At 46.7% G+C, this 20,236-nt stretch overlaps 2 protein-coding genes across 8 annotated transcripts in view; both read right to left on the reverse strand.

Annotated features, from left to right (window-relative positions):
• Window positions 1-734, reverse strand: part of daam1b (dishevelled associated activator of morphogenesis 1b) — an 80,876-nt gene extending 80,142 nt beyond the window's left edge. For both annotated transcript variants that reach the window (XM_042095186.1, XM_042095184.1), the window contains exon 1: window positions 614-734. The gene's annotated coding sequence lies outside the window, so the exon portion shown is untranslated. The remainder of the gene's footprint in view (window positions 1-613) is intronic.
• Window positions 735-9,586: 8,852 nt separating this feature from the next.
• Window positions 9,587-20,236, reverse strand: part of ppp1r13bb (protein phosphatase 1, regulatory subunit 13Bb) — a 59,279-nt gene continuing 48,629 nt past the window's right edge. For 3 of the 6 annotated variants that reach the window (XM_042095551.1, XM_042095549.1, XM_042095550.1), the window contains exons 10-19: window positions 19,703-19,895; window positions 18,509-18,703; window positions 16,277-16,401; window positions 15,420-15,972; window positions 13,937-14,826; window positions 13,590-13,727; window positions 12,890-13,023; window positions 12,500-12,666; window positions 11,702-11,901; window positions 9,587-11,285 (exon numbers count right to left, since the gene is read on the reverse strand). In XM_042095551.1, the coding sequence (XP_041951485.1) occupies window positions 11,244-11,285; window positions 11,702-11,901; window positions 12,500-12,666; window positions 12,890-13,023; window positions 13,590-13,727; window positions 13,937-14,826; window positions 15,420-15,972; window positions 16,277-16,401; window positions 18,509-18,703; window positions 19,703-19,895 (2,637 nt within the window). In that variant the 3' untranslated portion in view covers window positions 9,587-11,243. The remainder of the gene's footprint in view (window positions 11,286-11,701; window positions 11,902-12,499; window positions 12,667-12,889; window positions 13,024-13,589; window positions 13,728-13,936; window positions 14,827-15,419; window positions 15,973-16,276; window positions 16,402-18,508; window positions 18,704-19,702; window positions 19,896-20,236) is intronic. The other 3 variants (XM_042095554.1, XM_042095553.1, XM_042095552.1) reach the window with 2 other exon arrangements.

Raw genomic sequence — 20,236 nt, forward strand, 5'->3', positions numbered from 1 at the left:
GAAGTCACCTTTTCCAGTCCATTTCAAAACATATTTCATATACTACTGGGTGAATAAGAAGAAATGATCATGGAATCTCCTTCACCAGATTCCCAACGAAACCCTTGTGAGTCTACACTGTCAGATGCTTGCAGCGTAGGCTACAACTCTGGTTACAAATGACTAATCACCACTGACCGAGTAAACATGCGTGACATGGGCTGGTTACTGCGTCTTTATACTCTAGGCAAATTGATGCAAATCACCATCGCATTTGTCAGCTGGCGAGCTAGAAAACTCACGTAACAATCAAAGGAAAAAAAAACTTTTAGCTCATATTTTTCAAAGCGACAGATGCCAAACGCTTCTTTGATAAGTAGGCTAAGAGTGTCACAGAATCATTGCACGGGGCTTTTAAAAAATAATTTGTGCACCACAATTTTAAAGAACGACTGGTCATAGTTGCAGTTAAAGAAAAAAAAAAAAGAATTCCCCACTTCACTCGATGATAGAGATGCCTGTTCAGTTGTTCGCAGCAGAGTTAGCTGGCATTTCACTGTAATCGGATCGAATATGTCAAGTTCGTATTTTGCAAGTAATTTTCAATCTGAAAGCCGCAAGTTAATAAACGTACCTTACTGTTGCTAGTCCATCACTCAGTTGAACTTCGTTTTCTTGCATTAAAAGGCAATAGAATACGGCTTCCAATTCGCAGAGTACACAATCCGACTGCCACAGGTGACATCATCCGTTTTGCCACACAGCCATTCGCGCATGGACAAAGGATCTCTATCCCGATGTTCCATGGGATTTGTAGTTTGCGCAACCTCAGGAAGTCCCCTTCGAGCTAGGCATTCTCTATTTTTCCAGGTGGATGTCAGAGTTTTCATACAAAAAACATGAGAGGAACAAAACAATGTCCTCTGTAGTTTCATTCAAAAACAAACGTTTCTATTATTAAACTATTTCTTATTCTTTATTCTGCATAATAGGCCTAGATAAGTATAAGTAAGTATATCTTCTTTTGATCCCGTGAGGGAAATTTGGTCTCTGCATTTATCCCAATCTGTGAATTAGTGAATTAGTGAAGCAGTGAGGTGAAGCACACACTAATCCCAGCACAGTGAGTTGCCTGCAGGGAGCAGTGAGGGGTTAGGTGCCTTGCTCAAGGGCACTTCAGCCGTGCCTACTGGTCAGGGTTTGAACCGGCAACCTTCCGGTTACAAGCCCGAAGCGATAACCAGTAGGCCACGGCTGCCCTAAAATGCCCTAGATGGTGTTTTGTGCTTATGAGAGATTGCCTGGAGCTCTGTGGTAAAATAAAGCATGTGTGTTTCCCTATTCTCTGCATTTGACCACAGCTTGCAATGTCATTGTGTGGTCCAACCTCATCTGGTCTAAGAACCCATAGTTCACAAAACCAAAACTAAATGACCATGTTGTGACAAAGTGCATGCTAGCCCTAAAAAGAAACACTGACCATTAAACTGACTGTTAAACAAGTGCATCTGAATATGAAGTTAGGACAGTTGATGACTTCAATGTAGCCTATATCAGCTGAAATTATGCAGGCTACTGTGCAGTAGCCCCTTGTCAAGTCTCCAATTGGTGGACAAAAATGATGATCTTGTGTAAGGGATCAGAAGGTGAATGCCCTGTTTCTATACAGCTGAGAGACTCTTACTCTTAAATCACCCAGCTGACTCTCAGCAATGAGATTATTAAGCCTCAGTCAGTGCTCCCTCTCATTCCCTATGTTCTGTTCTGTTCTGTTCCTCAACCAGATTGAATTAGAGGGACTCAGGCAGTCCGGCATGGACTGGAGGCCTCAGTGAAATTGCATTTGCCTGCTGGATGCTTTGGAAGACAAGGGGCCCAAGTGTCTTTGGCAGAGGCCAGAAGTGCAGACTCTGGGAGTTTTCACGATTGAAACAAAACAAAACAAAACAAAAAAAGCATAGAGACATTTCCCCCAGACTGTGAAACTGCATAATGGTATGTAGTTGCTGATATACAGTAACTGAGTGAAAGCCCCCAAAGGAATCTGCAGCTTTCCTCCTCCTTTAAAGATATCTCATAGATGAAAATACACTCCCTTTGGCGAGGGTTATTTTGAGCGTAAACATTCCTACTGGAATGGGCTGTCTGCTGTCAGTGTTCTTTGGCAGATGTTCACCACACATGATATATCGCAGGGAGAGCAAAACAGCATTTTTAATCCCATTCAGTGCTTTGATAAAATGACACACATAAGTAGTTGTCTGCCTCATAAAGAGTTAAGTGTGAAGCTGGCTGACTAGGTTACTGAGTTTACTGTAACACACCAGAACTCCCATTTTCGCAGCACCATGGTTTCAAAATAAAAACAAACCCTAAAACAGAGATCCGGAGGAGTGAACAGCAGAGGATCAGCGAGCATTCCGTACACGACGACGACGATGACTCCTCCTCGCCCGAATCAGCGGCCGAAAAAAAACAAAACACGAAGACCTGACTGAGCCTCAGAAAAGAGTTTTCAAAAAGAACCTGGAAAGAATTCAATAGCTCTGGCTGCCCAGATCCCACAGAAAACCTCATCTGGCTTTGGAGGGGGAAAGAAAAAAAGTACAATGCGAGTCAGGAAGCCGTGAGACAGAGTAAGCTCACCAAGATCAAGTTGGGAAAACATTCCAAAGCCCATGTTATTACTAATAACATTAATAAGATGGCATAACCTTGGCGCTTTCTATTTGTGTCTGAGGGAGTGAGAAAAAAAGACATTGCGGTGAAGGTTTTTTTTTTTCACTGCAGCTCAGTATTTGAATTCTACCATTAGCCATACGTTAGCATATTGTGTGCATGCACATGTGTAGCCAAGCATACTGTATATGTTAGAATGGACCTGTTCTGTTACAAACATGTCAAGTGGTTGTAAGGGGACTTTTCTGTATCTTAAGTGACTTGAGTGACTTGAGTGAGACTCAAGGTCAAAGCTCATGATGGCTTTGTGGCAGTAACTTCAGCAATAATGCCACTCATTGTGGAGGTTTTGGTCAAAACATGGGCACACAAGAGGAACAAAACAAATTGTCCTCTGAGGCTGGGTGGGGACAATTCCACTGAGGCATGGATCACGACATATTGTTCTCTGACAGGATACATTTACACGCACCAATTACAAACCAGTTTGATTTATATATAATATGTCAACAGATTTAATTGTTTAGAACAACAGCAGAGTCACTGTGGTTTATTCCTCATAACACCATGTCTCCGTCCACACCCTGTTATTGTTTTACTGCAATATTGTTATATTATAATGTAGTTTGACACATTCAGTTTAAAGGGATTGTATATCAGCTTTAGTCTGGCTCCACCCACTTAGAGCCTTTGACCACACCTCTACCACCTCCTTTGAAGTATTTATTTTCTTGTGCACCAGTGCGCATGTGCTGCCATTTCTACCAGTCGTTTTTGCTCTTAAAGGGACACCAGGCAAGCCTGATGCTTTTTCTCTACGAAACTCCCCCTCGCTCGGTCTGAAGCTCTTTTCCTTTTCTTTGCGTCTTCCGTCAAGGGTTTTCGCTGCTTCTTCGCCGGCTCTGCCATTATACACACGTTTGCAACAATCTCTAGCATTTCGTTAGCCTGCCTCTGTGCTGTAAACTGATCCTGCTTTGGTCGGCGGGTAGGATACACCGAACTTGTGGGATATTCTTCCTACAGGCAGTAGGGGCGGGCGAGAGAGCCTTCATTCGCCCCGTAATGAGTCATTTAACCATATACCGACTTACAAAGATGATTAATTAACACGAAAACGTTGCCTGGTGTCCCTTTAAACTTGGGCCCCTTTTTGGACCAGCCAGGTGAGGAGAAGAGGTTGGAGGAGACTGGACGGGTCTGGATTTATGACCACATAACCTCAGAGGTGCGGTGACGGAGAGCCCTTGGAGGAGTCTGGACACTCTCCAAGGAGCCAGACAGCTGTTCATAGTGCACAGGTGGTCATAGTGACAGGTCCAGCATTCGTGGAATGCCTGCTCTCCCTTTTGCTTCAATGGTAATAGAGTCTGCTGTTGAAGTACAGTGACGATGTATTGTATATAACTTCTATATCCCAGATGATCCTCTTCTGCCATAACAAACAAGCAGATATGATTATAGTGAAGACTAAACGTTGAGGCAGGCGATCTCCTGAAAAAAAAACTGGAAGCTCTCAAAATATCTGGCCTGTCAGCACAAGAAAACAGAATAGGAAACTGATATTATTTCTCTATTCATATGTTTATACTTTTCCAAATGTCTCAATGTGAGAGGACATTCTTATCATGGGTGGGTTAAAAGTTACACATATTGATGTTTTTACAACAGAACATATGGGCTAATGTATCTTAGATTTCACTTGATAATGGCAGAGCGTATGCATGCTTTCCCCAACCAAAAATAATATTTGAAAAGTGTTTCTTAAAAAGCCTTCGGAACTTATTATCAGTGGTGAGACATGCCCCTGAGAGAGAGAGAGAGAGAGAGAGAGAGAGAGAGAGAGAGAGAGAGAGAGAGAGAGAGAGAGAGAGAGACAGGGGCCAGAGTTGGGAAATGGGAATGAACCGTTAAATCAAGCAGTCTGGGGCAAACGGTACCCCCCCCCCCCCCCCCCCCCCCCATTAGCCATCCATGTGCTTAGATGCTGCACACGGCACCAGCTGTGTTTTCCTCCTCCGACGGTGAAATCCAATAAACAACGCTGCAAAGACCTACCTGACTTTAAAGAGACCCGCCGACAAAACTAAGAAAAAAAAAAAAAAAAAAAATCATTCCCCAGAGGGTTGGTCCGCTAAGCGATTCTCCGCCTGTCACTGCTGTTTCTGAGAAGGGGCAAGAGGGCCTCTCTCAGTGGGGCGGCTTATGGTCAAAGCCACAGCATAAACAGATGACAGACTCAGGAGAGGTCACTGAGGATAGTGACCCCTGAGATAACCATCAAAACACACCGGGGCTACCTGCCACGAGAGGACATTCAGTAGGCAAGTCAGGAACCTCACAAGTGAGACATTTATTCATACTAATACCAAAATAAAATCCTGAGTTGCTCATCGTCCTAATAGGACTTGTTGGCAATCAAAGTAAATCAAATGCCTTTACACATAAACTAGAGCCAGTGGAGAGCATGTTGCTTATAATGATCAGGCACTTATCACATTTGTTTCAGATTCTTCACCATCACCTGAGAAAGTAAAAGCATTTATTTTTCTTAAAGGCCATAACAGTAGAAACTATTAATTGGATGGAAAGTGGAGATTCCATTGATGGAAAACAGTTATGTAAAAAAAAAAAAGTTAAACCATTTCCTAGAAGATGCCATCAATTTTGCACATTCCTTTACCATAGACATAGGTATTTCATCTATGCCTACTTGAAGATGCGTGCAATGTTTGGACATGACGATGCGTACAAATTGCTTTGACCTAACGTCACCACAAGGCATACTTCCTCTACCACACATTCTTCTCAGTTATCGCATGTGTGAAGCACATCACATGCCTGCTAGATCAAAGCACATAGATCTTGATGTGTTGGCTAAGGGATTGTTTTCTGACAACCATGAATACAGTGCTGAAACTTTTGAAGACTTTTCTGAGGTCTTTTCAGTCAGTGGCAAATTGGCAATGCCATTGTTTAAACCACATGCAGCACAGTGTTTTGCAACTGAATAAACCAGTACACAAGTTCAACATGACTTCTTGGCCTTCCAAATAATGCTTAGCAGACAAAACTGGTTCAGAAATGGTTCCATGCAGTCCATTGTCATTGTGTGGCTATGCTGAGTTTATGACTTCCAGGGATGAAGGCGATACTGTGGGTGGGTGTGTGGGTAGATGGTGGGCAAGTCCAAGCTCAGAGACAGATGACTGAGGAGATCATGGTAGGCCTCTGTCCAAAGCCAGAGGGCGGCTGAGTGAGAGGGGGGGAATTGGAGTGTTTCGTTGAGGGGGTGGAGTGGCCTTCTCCCCGACGCGATAATTGACTCTTTGTTTACTCCCAGCTCTGTGTGGTGCTCTTCCCCTACATGTTATCACATGCCGACTTGGCCTGACCTGAATGTCCATGAGGGCGGGGGAGACTGTGGGCCAGGATGCTGGGGGGGGGGGGGACGACGACTCTCATCTGACTTATTACACACTTCATATGGTCTGCTTTTACTTCCTGCATAATCCTGTCAATGTTATACACACAGATGTACTGTATAAGTGAAAAACTACATTTCAGTAGAAGATCCCACCTTGGCACCTGTACACCCCTTTCAGACATGAATCCTATTTATTTACCAGGTAAAAAGTAAACAGGATTTGTATTCAGACTTCAGACCACGCAAACCTCCGCTTGACCTCCCCTTCGTGCATGTAGCCCATATGCATGTAGCCTCTGAATCTTACTCTTTCTCTACACTGCACCTCTACACTTCCTGATTCTCCTCTATAGGCAGTGACTTCCCCCTCCATATTGGAGGCGCTGGCAGATGGCTGAGGGCAGACAATAGCAAAGGCAAATCTCCCTCTCCCTCAGGTGGGCACCCTGCTGACTCAGGCCAGTGTGAGCTCTGACTGAAATTGAGCAGGACAGATAGTGCACTTAGTGGAAACAGCATTGGGCACAGAGAGAGAGACAGAGAGAGAGAGAGAGAGAGAGAGAGAGAGAGAGAGAGAGAGAGAGAGAGAGAGAGAGAAAACATTTGAAGTGAAGGAAAGGTCCATTTAGTAACTTGGGTTGTTATTGTATAGTTGCTGACTGTCATTTTCTCCTCTGCCAGATTTTATCATTACTGTTTTCCTTTTTTGTAAATACTTCAGTGCTCTAGTGTCATATTTTAAAATGCTTTCCTGTCCACATTGGTGACTCTAGATATGGACATAGTACCATAAGAACAAGAGTATGTATGCCCTAAGCCTAGATTGTGTAAACTATAGATGAGCAGAAACAAAGGACATGTCCTGCTAACCAAAGGCCACATGACTTGTCCTCCCCAAATCTGGCTTTCTTCCGAGACATTTCAGCAGAGCATATCAGTTTACATATTTTCTCAGAACACATTCTTGACATATCAGTCGGGGTCCACTTCATTTGAAATTTCAGCAACAGCACGCAGCCTGATGTCACTTTTTGAATTTCTGTTTTCTTAATGTTGCCGATAAATCACAGTTGAGCTGAACTGCACTTACACTCCTCCGATCTGTCTTACTTTGTCACACACCGCTGTATATTTGAGTGCACATCGGAGGAGAATAATGGCTCACATAAGTGGTCGTAGATAAGCGAGTCGCAGGGAGAGCCTCCTCTGCCATGGAAACTTATCACGCGTCCATGGGGAGGGCCGCGCTGGTCTGTTTCCCGTCAGATTTCCGACATGGGGGCTCATTCCACTCCCCACAACCCCCCTCAACCCCACTTCCACAAGTAATCCAACAGGAAATGGTCATCTTTTGTGTGAGTAGATTTGGGTGGGTTCTATGGATTTTTATTGCTAACACCAGATATTATATGAATGCGAGTAGTCTGGTTGAGATATGGATTTTAGTTCACTGACAATTACCTGAGATCATCACAGAGGAATAAGACAGAGTGTTTAAAAAGTAACAGAGAGTTGATAAATGTTTCACTGCAGTTCTTCATGATGAATGTACTTCAGGCATGTAATTTCAAGTGCAGCGATGATCAGGTGTGTGTTGCAGCTAGTCATAGGTTCAGCTATGTGAAACTAATAGCTAAATATATTTAGATTATAATATAATATTATATTTAAACATGTGTATGATATTAATAGCAGCAGAATTTGACTATAGGCCTACTGTTAAACAATACAACCATCTTCAGCTTGAATTCTAGGGGTGAACCATTTAGGAGCTTTGGAGCTTTAGTGAAATGAGTTAATTGGTATTTAAGTGAACATAGACTGATAGATGACAAAAACCTTTTTTCATTTGGGTTTGCTACTGAAAGAAAATGCACTAGGTGTCTAGATGTGGTCTTTCATCTAGACACCTCAATATGCAATAGCCTATGTAATGCATTGATGCACAGATCAAAGCAGAGGAGAAATCCCTCAAGCAAGCCTGGGTAAGCCTATCACAATGAATATTTAATGGGAGCAGTCGGCAGCGTAGCCTAATTGCTGGGTATTTAGATATACCCCTTAAATAAAATTTAAGACTGTTGCCATCTGGAGTGGAGGCGACTCCCATCCCATATTCCTAATGTTCCTGGCCAGCACAGCTGCCGCCCTCTCTCTAGGGACTCCGGGAATGCCAGACTTCCACAGAACCCCCAAGGGCTCTCTTCGCGAGCTCATCTGTGTCTCCTCACCCTCAATTAAGCAGACATCACTGTCAAATGATGTATGGGTAATTGCGCCAGGTTTGGTTTTCGCTTGCCATATGGTTTCATTTCATTTAATTTTGAGCCACTAGTCTGATCGCCACCAGTGCAGATTGAGATGTAGTGCGGCTTTGTGAGATTCCAATAGGTTTTTTGCTAGCATGCCATTGCCTAGTAACCTTTATGTAGGAGCAAGAAAGATCAATGCACGTATTTTTTAAACATCATAGGCTACAGCAACAACGAACATTATAGGCCTAAACCAATCAATGTTGAAATTAGTGGCTTGCCTATGCAACGAATTCCAGTTAAATCTTTTAAAATATTAAATCTTTAAATTCATTAGTGCCTCCTACTCAAGCAGCCGAAGTAAAAAAAAAATCTGAGTAGGCCTCCTCAGGCTTTGTGCTGCAGCTGACCTCAACATCCGTCCACCTGACACTGATCTGAAAAATATCTTGCATCACCGTGTTTTTTTTTAAAGGCGGCGACTGATTAATGGGCTTGAGTATTTGGGCTTTTTCCTCCATCACCGGTCGAACAGCAGGCTAGTTGCCCCCCAGGGTCCTTAGAACGAATGGAGTGCTCTGTTTACCTCAAGCGCGCAGGTTGATGCACGCGTCGCGCTGGCACGCGCTCTCCAGTCTCCACAGAGCCATCAGTCAGTACTGCCTGGAGGCGCATCTGTTACCCACATCATCAGGAAAGAAAAGCCTTTTGCACTTTATTGGTCTGGCGTCTACGCACGCTAGTTGACATGGTGAGCAAAGCACAGGGTACCTATTCAACGGCTTTTTTGTCTGCACCCCAGCATTCATGAGCTTGCCTTTTTATCATGCGGCGGGGGTGATTTACCTCCTTTCTGGCGGCTGCTTTGCTCCGACTTAATGACAATTTACCATAACCACAGCTGCCCATTATCAAGTTATTCATAGAAGCTGGGCACATTATCACTTAAAAAAACTAAATATCTCTGGGTTAAGCATCTGCCGAGCTTTTTTCTGCATGCAGCAGCGCTATCTTAATAAGAACATTTAAGGGTTTTTATTGCATAGCTTGACAGTTCTTTTTTTGAATTCATAGCATATTATTCATATTTTTATGGTATGTCCCTTTCTTTTACCGTGTAAGACAAGAGCGCGACTACCATCTACTGGAAGAACTAAAAACTGCATCTTCAAGCTTTTGGATTATCTCGAGCCGAGGTTCTTATGCCTTCCGAGTATTAGCTGCACAAAACAAAAATCACTCCATATCATGCCGGAATCTTTTTTGTTTTAATTGTGCACATGTATATAACGGGTTGTGTGAGGTACTGTATTCTTATACCAAACAGAAACCGCACGGGGCAGTAAAGTCATACAGCAGAAGAAGAAAAGAAAATCCAAAAAACAAAGTCGCCTCTCAAAACGTTTTTATCACAGTATCTACAGAACCCCACAGTAAAGCTCTTTGCTGCCGGACAGGCAGGGTACAAATCTCATCTCACAAGACTCGCATGTGGAGCAGGAGTGTGTGGGGTTGTATAATGTGATGTAATGCAACATAAAAAAAATGTAAATAAAGCAGGTAAATACAGCATGAAGGGTGAACCTTCACGTCAGCTTGTATAGAAAAGCTTACAGTGGCATTTGATCCAAGTGCTCTATTAGTTTGACCATACACACGAGTACTCACATACACACACTCTTTCTTTCACACACACATATGTGGTGTCATCCGTTAAAGCTTAACTACTTTAGGGGTGCTAAATATAGAACCTACACGCCCTTCTTTCTGTCAAAATACTGTAGGTGTTGACAAAATCACTCACTCCCAAATTTCTTACACAATACCAGTCTTTCTGCCAGTGTTTCACAAGTATATGTCTTTCATGTGGTATGGCCACACACACACACCCAAGCAACTAAAAACACTCATTCATCTATCAACTTGTCAAAGTGACCACTTCCAATAAACTGTTGCAGTCTTTTTCTTTGTCCCTTTCTCCAAATACAGAATTGATTTAATGCAATTTCAACATGCACTGGAATCTAGCTACCACACATCTTCAGTCATTCTTTTTGTTGGTCTCTCCTTCGAGATGCACTCCTCTGAAAACACAGCACTCAAAATTCATCTGGCTTGGCCTCATTAACTTATTCTGGTGACTGAATAAAAAATGTGTAGTCAATGTCAATGCGCAGACTAACTCTCCTAAAAAAAAAAAAACACGTAAAATGGTAATAAGAAAGAATCACACACAGCACTGAAAGCAAACACATACACGCTCTGCACTGGAATCAAAGTGCCTTGTTAGTGTGTGTGTGTGTGTTTGTGCCTGAGAGACAGAGAGAGGGAATGGAAAAGCTTCAGTTTTGTCACACTTCGGGTGGCTCTGAGAGGCGTGCAGTTTCGTTTCATGTCTTTGTCTTGTCCGACGCACAACGTAAAGGTGTAATATCAGGTCTGTGACTGGGTGAGTCGACGGGACTTGCAGAGCCTGGATGAAGATGTGTCGGGGGAGAGAGAGGGGGGGGAACACGAGAGGTGAACTTGTTCTCAGCTTGTTTGATTTGCCTGTAGTGTCTGTGTAGTCTCTTTAGTGAGTGTTTTATGTATGTATGTATGTATGTATGTATGTATGTATGTATGTATGTATGCATGCATGCATGTATTTGTCTATATGCATGTATTTGTGTGTGTTGCGCTGTTGATCGTCTTCCCCGCCGGGTGGCCCGGGGCGGTAGCAGCTTGAAGCCCCTGTGTGAGGCTGAGGCAGGGCAGGGCAAGGGGGCTGTAGGGCCAGCATCTTGTCTCGTCCGTCCAGGGCCATCCATACCCACTACCCAGAGTTCCAGTTCCAGTTCATCGCCCGGGAAGAGGCGCAAAGGGTCAGAGAGAGAGAGAGAGAGGGGTGGGCGAGGAGAGCGGCACTACGCCAGGGAGCGCTGGCGCGGCTTTATTCTGGGATACAACTGTGGAAGGAAGAGAAAGAAATAAGAGAATTAGAAAGACAAGAACATGAAGAAAAGAAATGTTGTGTTCACAGAGTGCTACTCAGACAAAGCACACTTGCAAACCCATGCAATACATGAGCAGCGGTTTTCACATGCCTGAGCATTCATGCCTGTGCACTGAGGCTGAAGTGGCTGACCACTCCTTTAGGTGTGTGTGTGTGTGTGTGTGTGTGTGTGTGTGTGTGTGTGTGCGCGTGTGCATACTTAATATTCTGTGTGTACTCATGTCTTTCTGCTCCTAGTGTGTGTGTGTGTGGTCACTGCTAACGTATGGGTTAAAAGCATTTAGAGTTCTCATTTGTCCTGTGTTAATAATAATTACTCATTGTCTGCCTGTAGGAGCCCTTTGTGGGGTCATCTATGCGTTCTCTCACCCCGAGCAGGTTGCGGGGCACGTAGCCCTCCTTGTCGTTGAGACGTCCCCACCACCACTCGGTCTCGTTGTCGTCCTTGCGCCGCAGGATGGTGATGGCGTCGCCCTCGTGGAAGGAGAGCTCGTCGCTGCTCTGAGCCTCGTAGTCCCAGAGCGCGTACACAGTGCCCTTGTTCATCACACCCAGCTTCTCCTGCACACCTGCAGACACGACTCAAACACCGTTGGAAAATTCACTTTTTTAAAATGGGAAGGGAATACCTACCAGCCACCGACAGACAACTGGTCAAATTCACCAGCCACTCAATAGTAAAATCATTACTTTGAGTCTGGAATCTACCAGACTCTTTCATACTTTTCAGTTGGCTAGGGATTTGTGCTAATTTTGGTTTCTAGCACAACAAACAATTCATTTGATACACAAGCATTACGCATTCAGTAGTAGTATCAACGAGTAGAAAGCACTTGACACGATAAATGTGATGTGCTCTTGTAAGTTTCAGCAATATAGGCACGCTCGCTCACGTACTTTATGAAGTATTTTGGGTGCGAGTTAAAAATGTCAATCTGGAAGCGGAGGAAAGCGCACTCTCTTGTATGTTACTTTTAAAAGGATTTATTGCACCATCCCCTTGACTACAGACGCGTTTCGGCGTCAAGCCGTCTTCAGTGTCACACAGACGCCGAAACGCGTCTGTAGTCAAGGACATGGTGCAAAACTGAAAAAGTGCAGGCAGTAGCCTTGTCCAAAACCATGGACGCAACTGAAGACAAGAACCAAACGGTGAGATGGACATACCATAGAGGAACTGTGAGCACTGGATGTAGCCCTCCTCCATCTCCTCGCACTTGTCTGCGGCCGTCTCGACATCGCTGATGGTGGTGGCGAAGATGGCTGCCCCCGACTCTACCAGCAGCTTGCACAGGTGGACGCTGTTACATGAGGCAGCACAATGCAGCGGGGTCCTGGTCAGGTGACACAAAACACACCAATCAGCACACAGGAAAAAGTACCGAGTGCGCTCAAAGCAAACAGCAAGTCAGTGGACAATCAAGTGATAAAATAGTCTTGTCAAAACAAAAATTGTCAAAGTTTATATGATTTTGTTGTTTAAGCTAAAGAAAAGGCACGTATTGTAAGACAAAGGGGAAAAAAAAAACATGCAGGAGGAAGTCAGGGATCTCTCACCAGCCATCACTGTCTGCTGCATTGACATTAACACCGAAGTCCAGCAGGAATTTGACAATATGGTGGTGTCCAGCACACACGGAATTGTGTAGAGGCGTGATTCCCTCATCGTTAGGTTTACTGGGGTTCTCCACCTGGAAGTTAAAGAACCAAGGAGAACACAGTCAGAGAGAACCGTGTTGGGAGGTTGTGGGAGTAATACGAGAGGAGAAATGAGGTTTTAGCGTTTAGCTCCATACCCACTCTTCAGACTGAGTGCGTAAAGGAACACACAAACATTACGAGAAATTAGCTTATTTGCCGTCTTCCCCAGAGTTATGTAAGAGGATTCATATCCTTCTCGTCTGACATTGTTAGCCTAGCTAATAATTCACCACACCACTTAGCCTATAGCTAAATTATGCACTCAATAACAACAGATTAAGAATAGCTTTTATGTTGAATACAACTCTGTGCACTCTGTTGTACATCATTTATGCCTATGTAGGGGTATCTTTGCCTAATTAGGGCCATTAATGCATCACAGATCATGTTCTATTAATGTATTGTATGTACAGAATCGCTGTGATCTTATCCTTCACATGGCCCGAGTATTCTGACCGTATTGATATGAGTTACTCTGTGATTCCCACCCCAATGGACTGTTTCTTGCGTTTAGTTAGGAGAACAGAACAGCCAGCAGCAGTGCATGAGCACCTACCTCATAGATGATTCTCTGCACCAGGTCAAACTCTCCCTCCAGCGAGGCGTCCAGCAGCAGGGCCAGGGGGTGAAACTTGACCCGCTGGCCACTGCCTGCCCGCTCAGAGTTGGGCTTCTTCAGGTTACTGCGCTTCTCCTGGACGGAAGGAAAGAAAGAAAGAAATGAGGTTAACTAATTACTGTGTTGAATGACAAGGCTGAGCATCAGAAGACAACAGTTGTTTTTGTTATGTTATTCCTAATTCTGGAAGATGCCCAGTTCTGCAGACTGATTGATTCTGAAGTAAGGTGTCTGTGTGTGTGCATACGTGTGGTTGGGCACACTTCTGCTGGATGGACACTGACCGTGGGTGCAGAGGGAGAGGAGCCAGCTTCTTGTGGTGAGGTGGCCTCCATCACGGGACTGGGCAGGATGGTGGTGGCGGATGTGGCCGCTTGCGTGTTGTTGTTCGTGTTGTCCTCTTCTGACGCCGCGGGCACCGGTGGCGCCTGGACCTCGCTGGCCGGCGGTGACCCCACCCCCACCGCGGGCTGGTTGTCATTTGCGTCTCCCTGTGGCAGCGTCGCTGTCGTCGTCGTCGTCGTCGACGTCGACGTCGACGTCTCGCCCGCCATCCCTTCCGAGACCGCCACCGCCATTCCGCCAGAGGGCACTTCCGACGGAGGGTTCCCGTTGTCGGCATCGCCCTGACCCACGGCGCAGGCGGCGGCGGCAGCAGCGGCCACTGCCGAGCCGGGCTGGTAGAACGGCGTGACCCCGGAGGGGGGCGGCCCGACTCCGACACCCCCCTCCATGCCGCCGGCGAGCGTGTTGAAGCGCTGGTAGAGCAGCTTCTGGATGTTGGGCCCGCTGGGCCCCTCGGGCTCTGTGATGGAGCTGCGCTTCTTGAGCGGCCGCGGTGCATTGGCCAGCCTCTTGCGCAGCGCCTCCAGCTCCACGTCGCTCTGGTAGCGCATCGGCGAGTGCACCATGGGCGTCAGCTTGGTGGGGCTCAGCGGCCGCGGGATGTGGTCCACCATCGTGGGCGGGGGGGGCCCTGGGTGGGGGAGATCCATGCCGGCGCCGCCGCCCAGCAGGGGAGGGAGCTCGCCGACCATGTCGCCGAAACCGCCGCCGCCGTCCGGCAGGTCCTCGCCGGGACCGCCCAGGAAGCCGGGGAAGTGTCCCGAGGCCGGGCTGAAGGGGAGAGGGGAGGTGGGGGTGGAGCTGGAGTGCAGGACAGGCTTCCCATACACTGCAGAGGGGAGGAGGAGGAAGAGGAGAAAGGAGGAGGAGGAAGAAGAGGAGAAAGGAGGAGGAGGAAGAGGAGGAGGAGGAAGAGGAGGAGGAAAATGAGGAGCAAGAGGAGGAGGAGGAAGAGGAGGGAGGAGGAAGAGGAGGAGGAGCAGGAGGAAGAGTTGGCACAGAGATGAGACCGAGTTATTATTACTAACTGATTGAGACTGATTACTGACACTGACTGTGGTTGGTGAAGCACTGACAATGCGACCCTGTAAGATGAGTATGCGTAGAACTACAATTATTTATTCAGATACATTCAGACGCAAATCTACATATAAACTTCCACTGCGAAACTTCAGCACCTCCAACGCAGTAAGTTGCAGCAATACATCAGCAGAGATCAAGGCATTAGAGTATGTTTATTGACCATGTTTTATAGTGACTTTCCATCAAATATCATCTATGATAAACCCAATAAGTACACAGTAGACTGAAGGTTCCTTTGTGTGTTTCTTAGTTCATACTTCCACAAAACAATTAATACCTATGACCTCCTTTCTGTTACTATCAGCACAGAACGGCTGAAGAGCTCCCTCTGCTGGTTACCTGCTCTGACGGCGGGCTTGTTGTTGAAGGGGTAGTTCTTGGGGGCGGCCTGCTGCAGATACATGTGGTAGATGGAGCTGGAGTTCATGGTGGCCGGGCCCTTACGCGGCGACTGTGGCCTGGACCCCTTGTCCGGGATGAAAGGCCGCACGGCCACGGCCAGCGGTGGATCGGACCGGTCTCCTGGTGGGAAGAGCGGCGAGCCGGGCTGGTAGGTGGGACTGGGCGGCACCGAGATGCGCTGCTGGATCTGCTGCGAGGACGAGCCCTGGGACGCGGGGCCCGTGCGCGGCCAGGCCGGGGGAGGGAGCGGAGGCAGCGCCGGACCGCCGGAGCCCGGCGAGGCGCTGGGACCCGGCCGGACGGCGGCCGGCAGAGGAGGCGGAGGGACGTCCTTGCGGAGCTCGAGGGAGCTGGTGGAGCCTGAGTTGGAGGAGGAGGACAGGGCGCTGGTGACGCTGCTGCCACTGCCGGCGCTGCTGTGGTGGTGGGCGCCGTATGGAGGCGGCTGGGGCTTGGAGATGGGGGGAGCTGGCTTGCTGCCGTCCTGAGCCTGGCGAGCAAGAATACACACATAATCAACCATCCTTTGATACATACAAATAATTCGATACATGCTTCTGTACAGTTGCTGAGAGAGAGAAAGAAAGAAAGAAAGAAAGAGCAAGAAAGAAAGAGAGCGAGCAAGTGAGAGAATAAACGAAAGAAAGAGGGTGAGACAGAGAGAAAGAAAGGAGAGAGAGAGAGAGAGAGAGAGAGAGAGAGAGAGAGAGAGAGAGAGAGAGAGAGAGAGAGAGAGAGAGAGAGAGAGAGAGAGAGAGAGAGAGAGAGAGAGAGAGAGAGAGAGAGACCTATACCTTGTCAGCAGGAGTGCTGGTGGGGGAGGGGGTCTTGCCTGGTCCATCTCCTCCAGACTCCTTCCAGTCGGGGGGCTTGAGAGAGGCGTTCCCTTTTCCGATGGTGGGCCACCCCGCCTCGTTAGCTGAGGAGACGAGGAGATGGGTGCAATAGTGAGATACGCAGTCTGGGAAAAGCACCTGTGGCAGAGATGCTTCAAGAGGTGGCTTTGGTGAAATGGGAAACTAGACTACTCAACAGCGTCCAGGAAGTGTTAGTCGAGCAAATGCCCGTCAGTGCACTTAAACCGATGTGCATTATCCAACTACATTTTCAGTTAGCTGAACCCTGTGTCTAGAATTTACAAGTCCTGAGACGAGATGAGGCTCAATCATTATTGCTGCTGTAATTCAGACAATCAGATCAATACCTAAATTCATTCATCCAGTAACGGAGTGTTTAATAGCGCTATTACGACACACATGTATGATACGTTATCCTATGGAATGAATAAGACAGCCAATCAGAAGTGCTTGGTGCATTTCCTGCCTTTTGCACACACGGTGACTGAATTATCCGCACTTGCGTCAAAATATGAGCTCAAGTTCAAATCCAAATCACCCAGTGAACCTTTTTACAACCTAATAAAAGGCAACTCCACTGGAGTCACATGATTATTCTTCAATATTGAGCTCCAGCTGGTTTAGCCACCATACCCAATTCCAACATCAGTCCAATTCAACAACGCTTTCACTGTGATCTCCCCACCATCGTGGAAATAATTACAAAACATGCAGAGAAGACTGCAGGAAGTGTGATGGAACACAAAGAACATTTCATCGACCCTAAAACAGCAATGGCCTCATCTCTGGACAGTGCGCTATTGTGACAGTAGAGATCTGTGTTATGCGTTTAATGAACTAGCTTTTCTTCTAATGATGTTACTGCCTGACTGATGTTAGCATCTCATGGCGATGTTATGACAGAACTGTTTGATCTGGTGGGGTATGAGCTCAAATTTACTTTTGTGTGCTGATGTAAATTTGACTGATCCGTGATCAGGGATGAAGGGGTTGAGAGGGCCCAGTGAACCTTATCAGAGTATAGTTCCTCAAACTATAGCGAACACACACACACAGCCAGATGCATCAACACACATCCTCACACATTCAAAAAACAGGATCAGCAGTTTGCAATATTTCACTGTTAGATTCACTGTCAATATTTCTCTGTACTTGCACCTTTTGAGCCAAGTAATTGTTATGACAAATGCCACTGCCCTGGCAGTGACATCCCTATGAACAGTTTCTACTCTCCAGTGCGTCTGTTTTTTGTAATTTTATCAAATGGAAAATTTCCCCTCTGCTGGCCATATTTCTAGGCCGAGGCAGAGGTCCAGTTGTGTTTTTTTTTGGTCCAATCGGAGTGGAAATCTGTGCCCTTCCTCTGGCCTGCCCTGCTCTGGTGTGGCCTGTTCGGGTCTGGGGGGGATTACAATAATAACCAAAACATCACAGCCATTAGGGAACATTCCAGAGCCGAGACTGACCCCAGCTGCCTGATCACGGACAAGATGAACGCCCCCCCCCCCCCTCCCCTCCCAAAGTGATACATATTACACTACAGCCAATACATGTATAGCTGTTCTGAACTTTATAGATGGGTCCAGGAAATAGCAATCACAGAGAGGCAGTGTAATGAGATAAACAAGATGAATGTGTTTCAATGCGTCAGCAGGCTCTCATTTGGAGGACACAGAGAGGAAAGGAAGGAGGGGAGATATGAAGGCACACAGAGGGAATGGCAGAGAGCCCTAATTTATCTGACGGGCAGTCCAGTCTAATGCATGGACCAAACATTACTCTCACTGCTGGGCATATACATGTGTGTTTCAATTTCAGACTTCGCCCATCAATTAAATTAGGGCCCAGAGATATCATTACTGCTCTGTGCCTCTATGGCTCTCTGAATGTCCTCATTAAAAAAAAGGACCAACACCAAACAACCCAATTAACTTTTTTTAGTCAGGGTCTTTCACTCCCTTTTGAGTTTAAAATTCCGCAGCGCCTCTGCCAAGCCTCTCAAATCTCAGAGATTTCAGACCTCTCTCTCTCTATGTTGTACTGCTTGGATCCTGCACCCTACACTGGATAAGGTTCAGGGGGTGGGGGCGGTGGGTGGGTGGGTGGGGGGGGGTAGGGTTGGTGGAGGAGGTGGAGGATCTCTCCGCCTGTGACAACCTTCTGACTCACGAGAGGCTCCATCTGGCCCCGCCATGCAGGAGGAGGAAGAGGAGGAAGAGGAGAAGGAGGAGGAGGTAGGAGCCCCGGGGCCCGCTGGGCCCGCTGGGCCCCCCGGCCGGAGCTCTGGCAGGGTCGGCTGGACCGGGTCCACTATGATGTCTAAATCAGAGACCTTCCAGGGGCCGGGCGGCTTTCTCACTCCGTCTGAGCCCCCCCCCGCAACCCCACCACCCCAACACAGAGGAGACACGCATACACGGACCCCCCACAAATGAACGCACAAAACCACAGCACAGACAGGGAAAGGGTGAGAAAGACAAGAGAGAAAGAAGAGAGAGAACGAGAAAGAAAAACACGGAGAGGGAGGGAGAAAAGGGGAAGGAAGAGATTAGGAAAAAGGGGATAGAGAATGGAGGGAGGAAAAAAAAAAAAACAATAGCACAAGACACACACCACATGGGAAAGTTCACACAGGCGGTTAGAGGAGGAAGGGAAAAAAAAGAAAACCATAATAGTCATAATACAACTAGAAACAGCTATCGGTCACAGAGAAGTGGATACAAGCACAGGTACAGTACAGGATACAACAGCACCATGCAAACCATGAACTCGGGCACATCCACACTAGCACATGACTCTTTGAGACTTGGACTGAATTGCGCTTGATTAAATTAGCTAATTTCCCCTCAACGGTGCTCATTCGCAAAGGATGTGAGCGGTACACAGTCACGCTGTCATGATTTGAGGCACTCGGTCTTGGCCTTGTGAAGTCCTTATGAACACATGCTGGCGATGGAGCTCAAAGTCGCCCCCCACTGGCCAAAATAGCAATATTCCCAAGCTAATGTAAAAGTACAGTCATGTGCCCTCCACTATATCTTTTATCACATTACATTACATTACATCACATTTAGTAGACACTTCTTGACCAAAGTGACTAACATATTATGTCAGCTATATTACAAGGGATCACATTGTCCCCGGAGCAACTTGGGGTTAAGTGCCTTGCTCAAGGGCACAACGGTGGAAGCCGGGAATTGAACCGACAACTTTCAGGCTACTGCACGCTAGCCAAGCCCCTTCTAAAACGTTACAAGAACAGTTTTTTTTTAAGGCACTTATACAAGGTTGTAAATATCAAAAAATGAAAATTAACAAACGTGGGAGAGTGATTGGTGTGGCGGGCCTGGACAGTGGACTGACCTGATTTGGACCGGGCGTGGTTAGCGGGTGAGTTGACGCCCAGGGACTGAGGTTTGAGCGGGTCAGGAGGCACCGTGTAGCCTGCTTCCTGTCGCACGGGCACCGGGACCTGGATGTAGGGACCCACTGCAGCCACACGGCCCGGACCGCCCGGCGCCGGCTGGGGTGAGGGGGGTCCGTTGGTCCGGTTCAGCTGTGGAGGAAAGACAAGAGAGAGGGAGAAGAGAGAGAGAGAGAGAGAGAGAGAGAGAGAGAAAGCGTGAGAAACAGAGAGAGATAATAAGGGTTCTTCTCCAATCTACACAAAACCACCCAAACAAACCAACACCCTCATCCTGGTGATTACTGCTGAGGCATCAGCATATTTGAAACAGACTGTCAGACCGCCCTTGGTCTGAGTGCTGACAAACAAGGTCATAATAATCAAAACACACACAGAGGGATACTTTTTTCCATTCCATCTACAATTACACAGATTTCAAAGATGATATTTATTACGCACTTGGAATGAGCCCAAAATCACTGTCAAAACGC

This window comes from Alosa sapidissima, chromosome 6, assembly GCF_018492685.1.
Source record: "Alosa sapidissima isolate fAloSap1 chromosome 6, fAloSap1.pri, whole genome shotgun sequence".
NCBI classification, from domain to species: Eukaryota; Metazoa; Chordata; class Actinopteri; order Clupeiformes; family Clupeidae; genus Alosa; species Alosa sapidissima.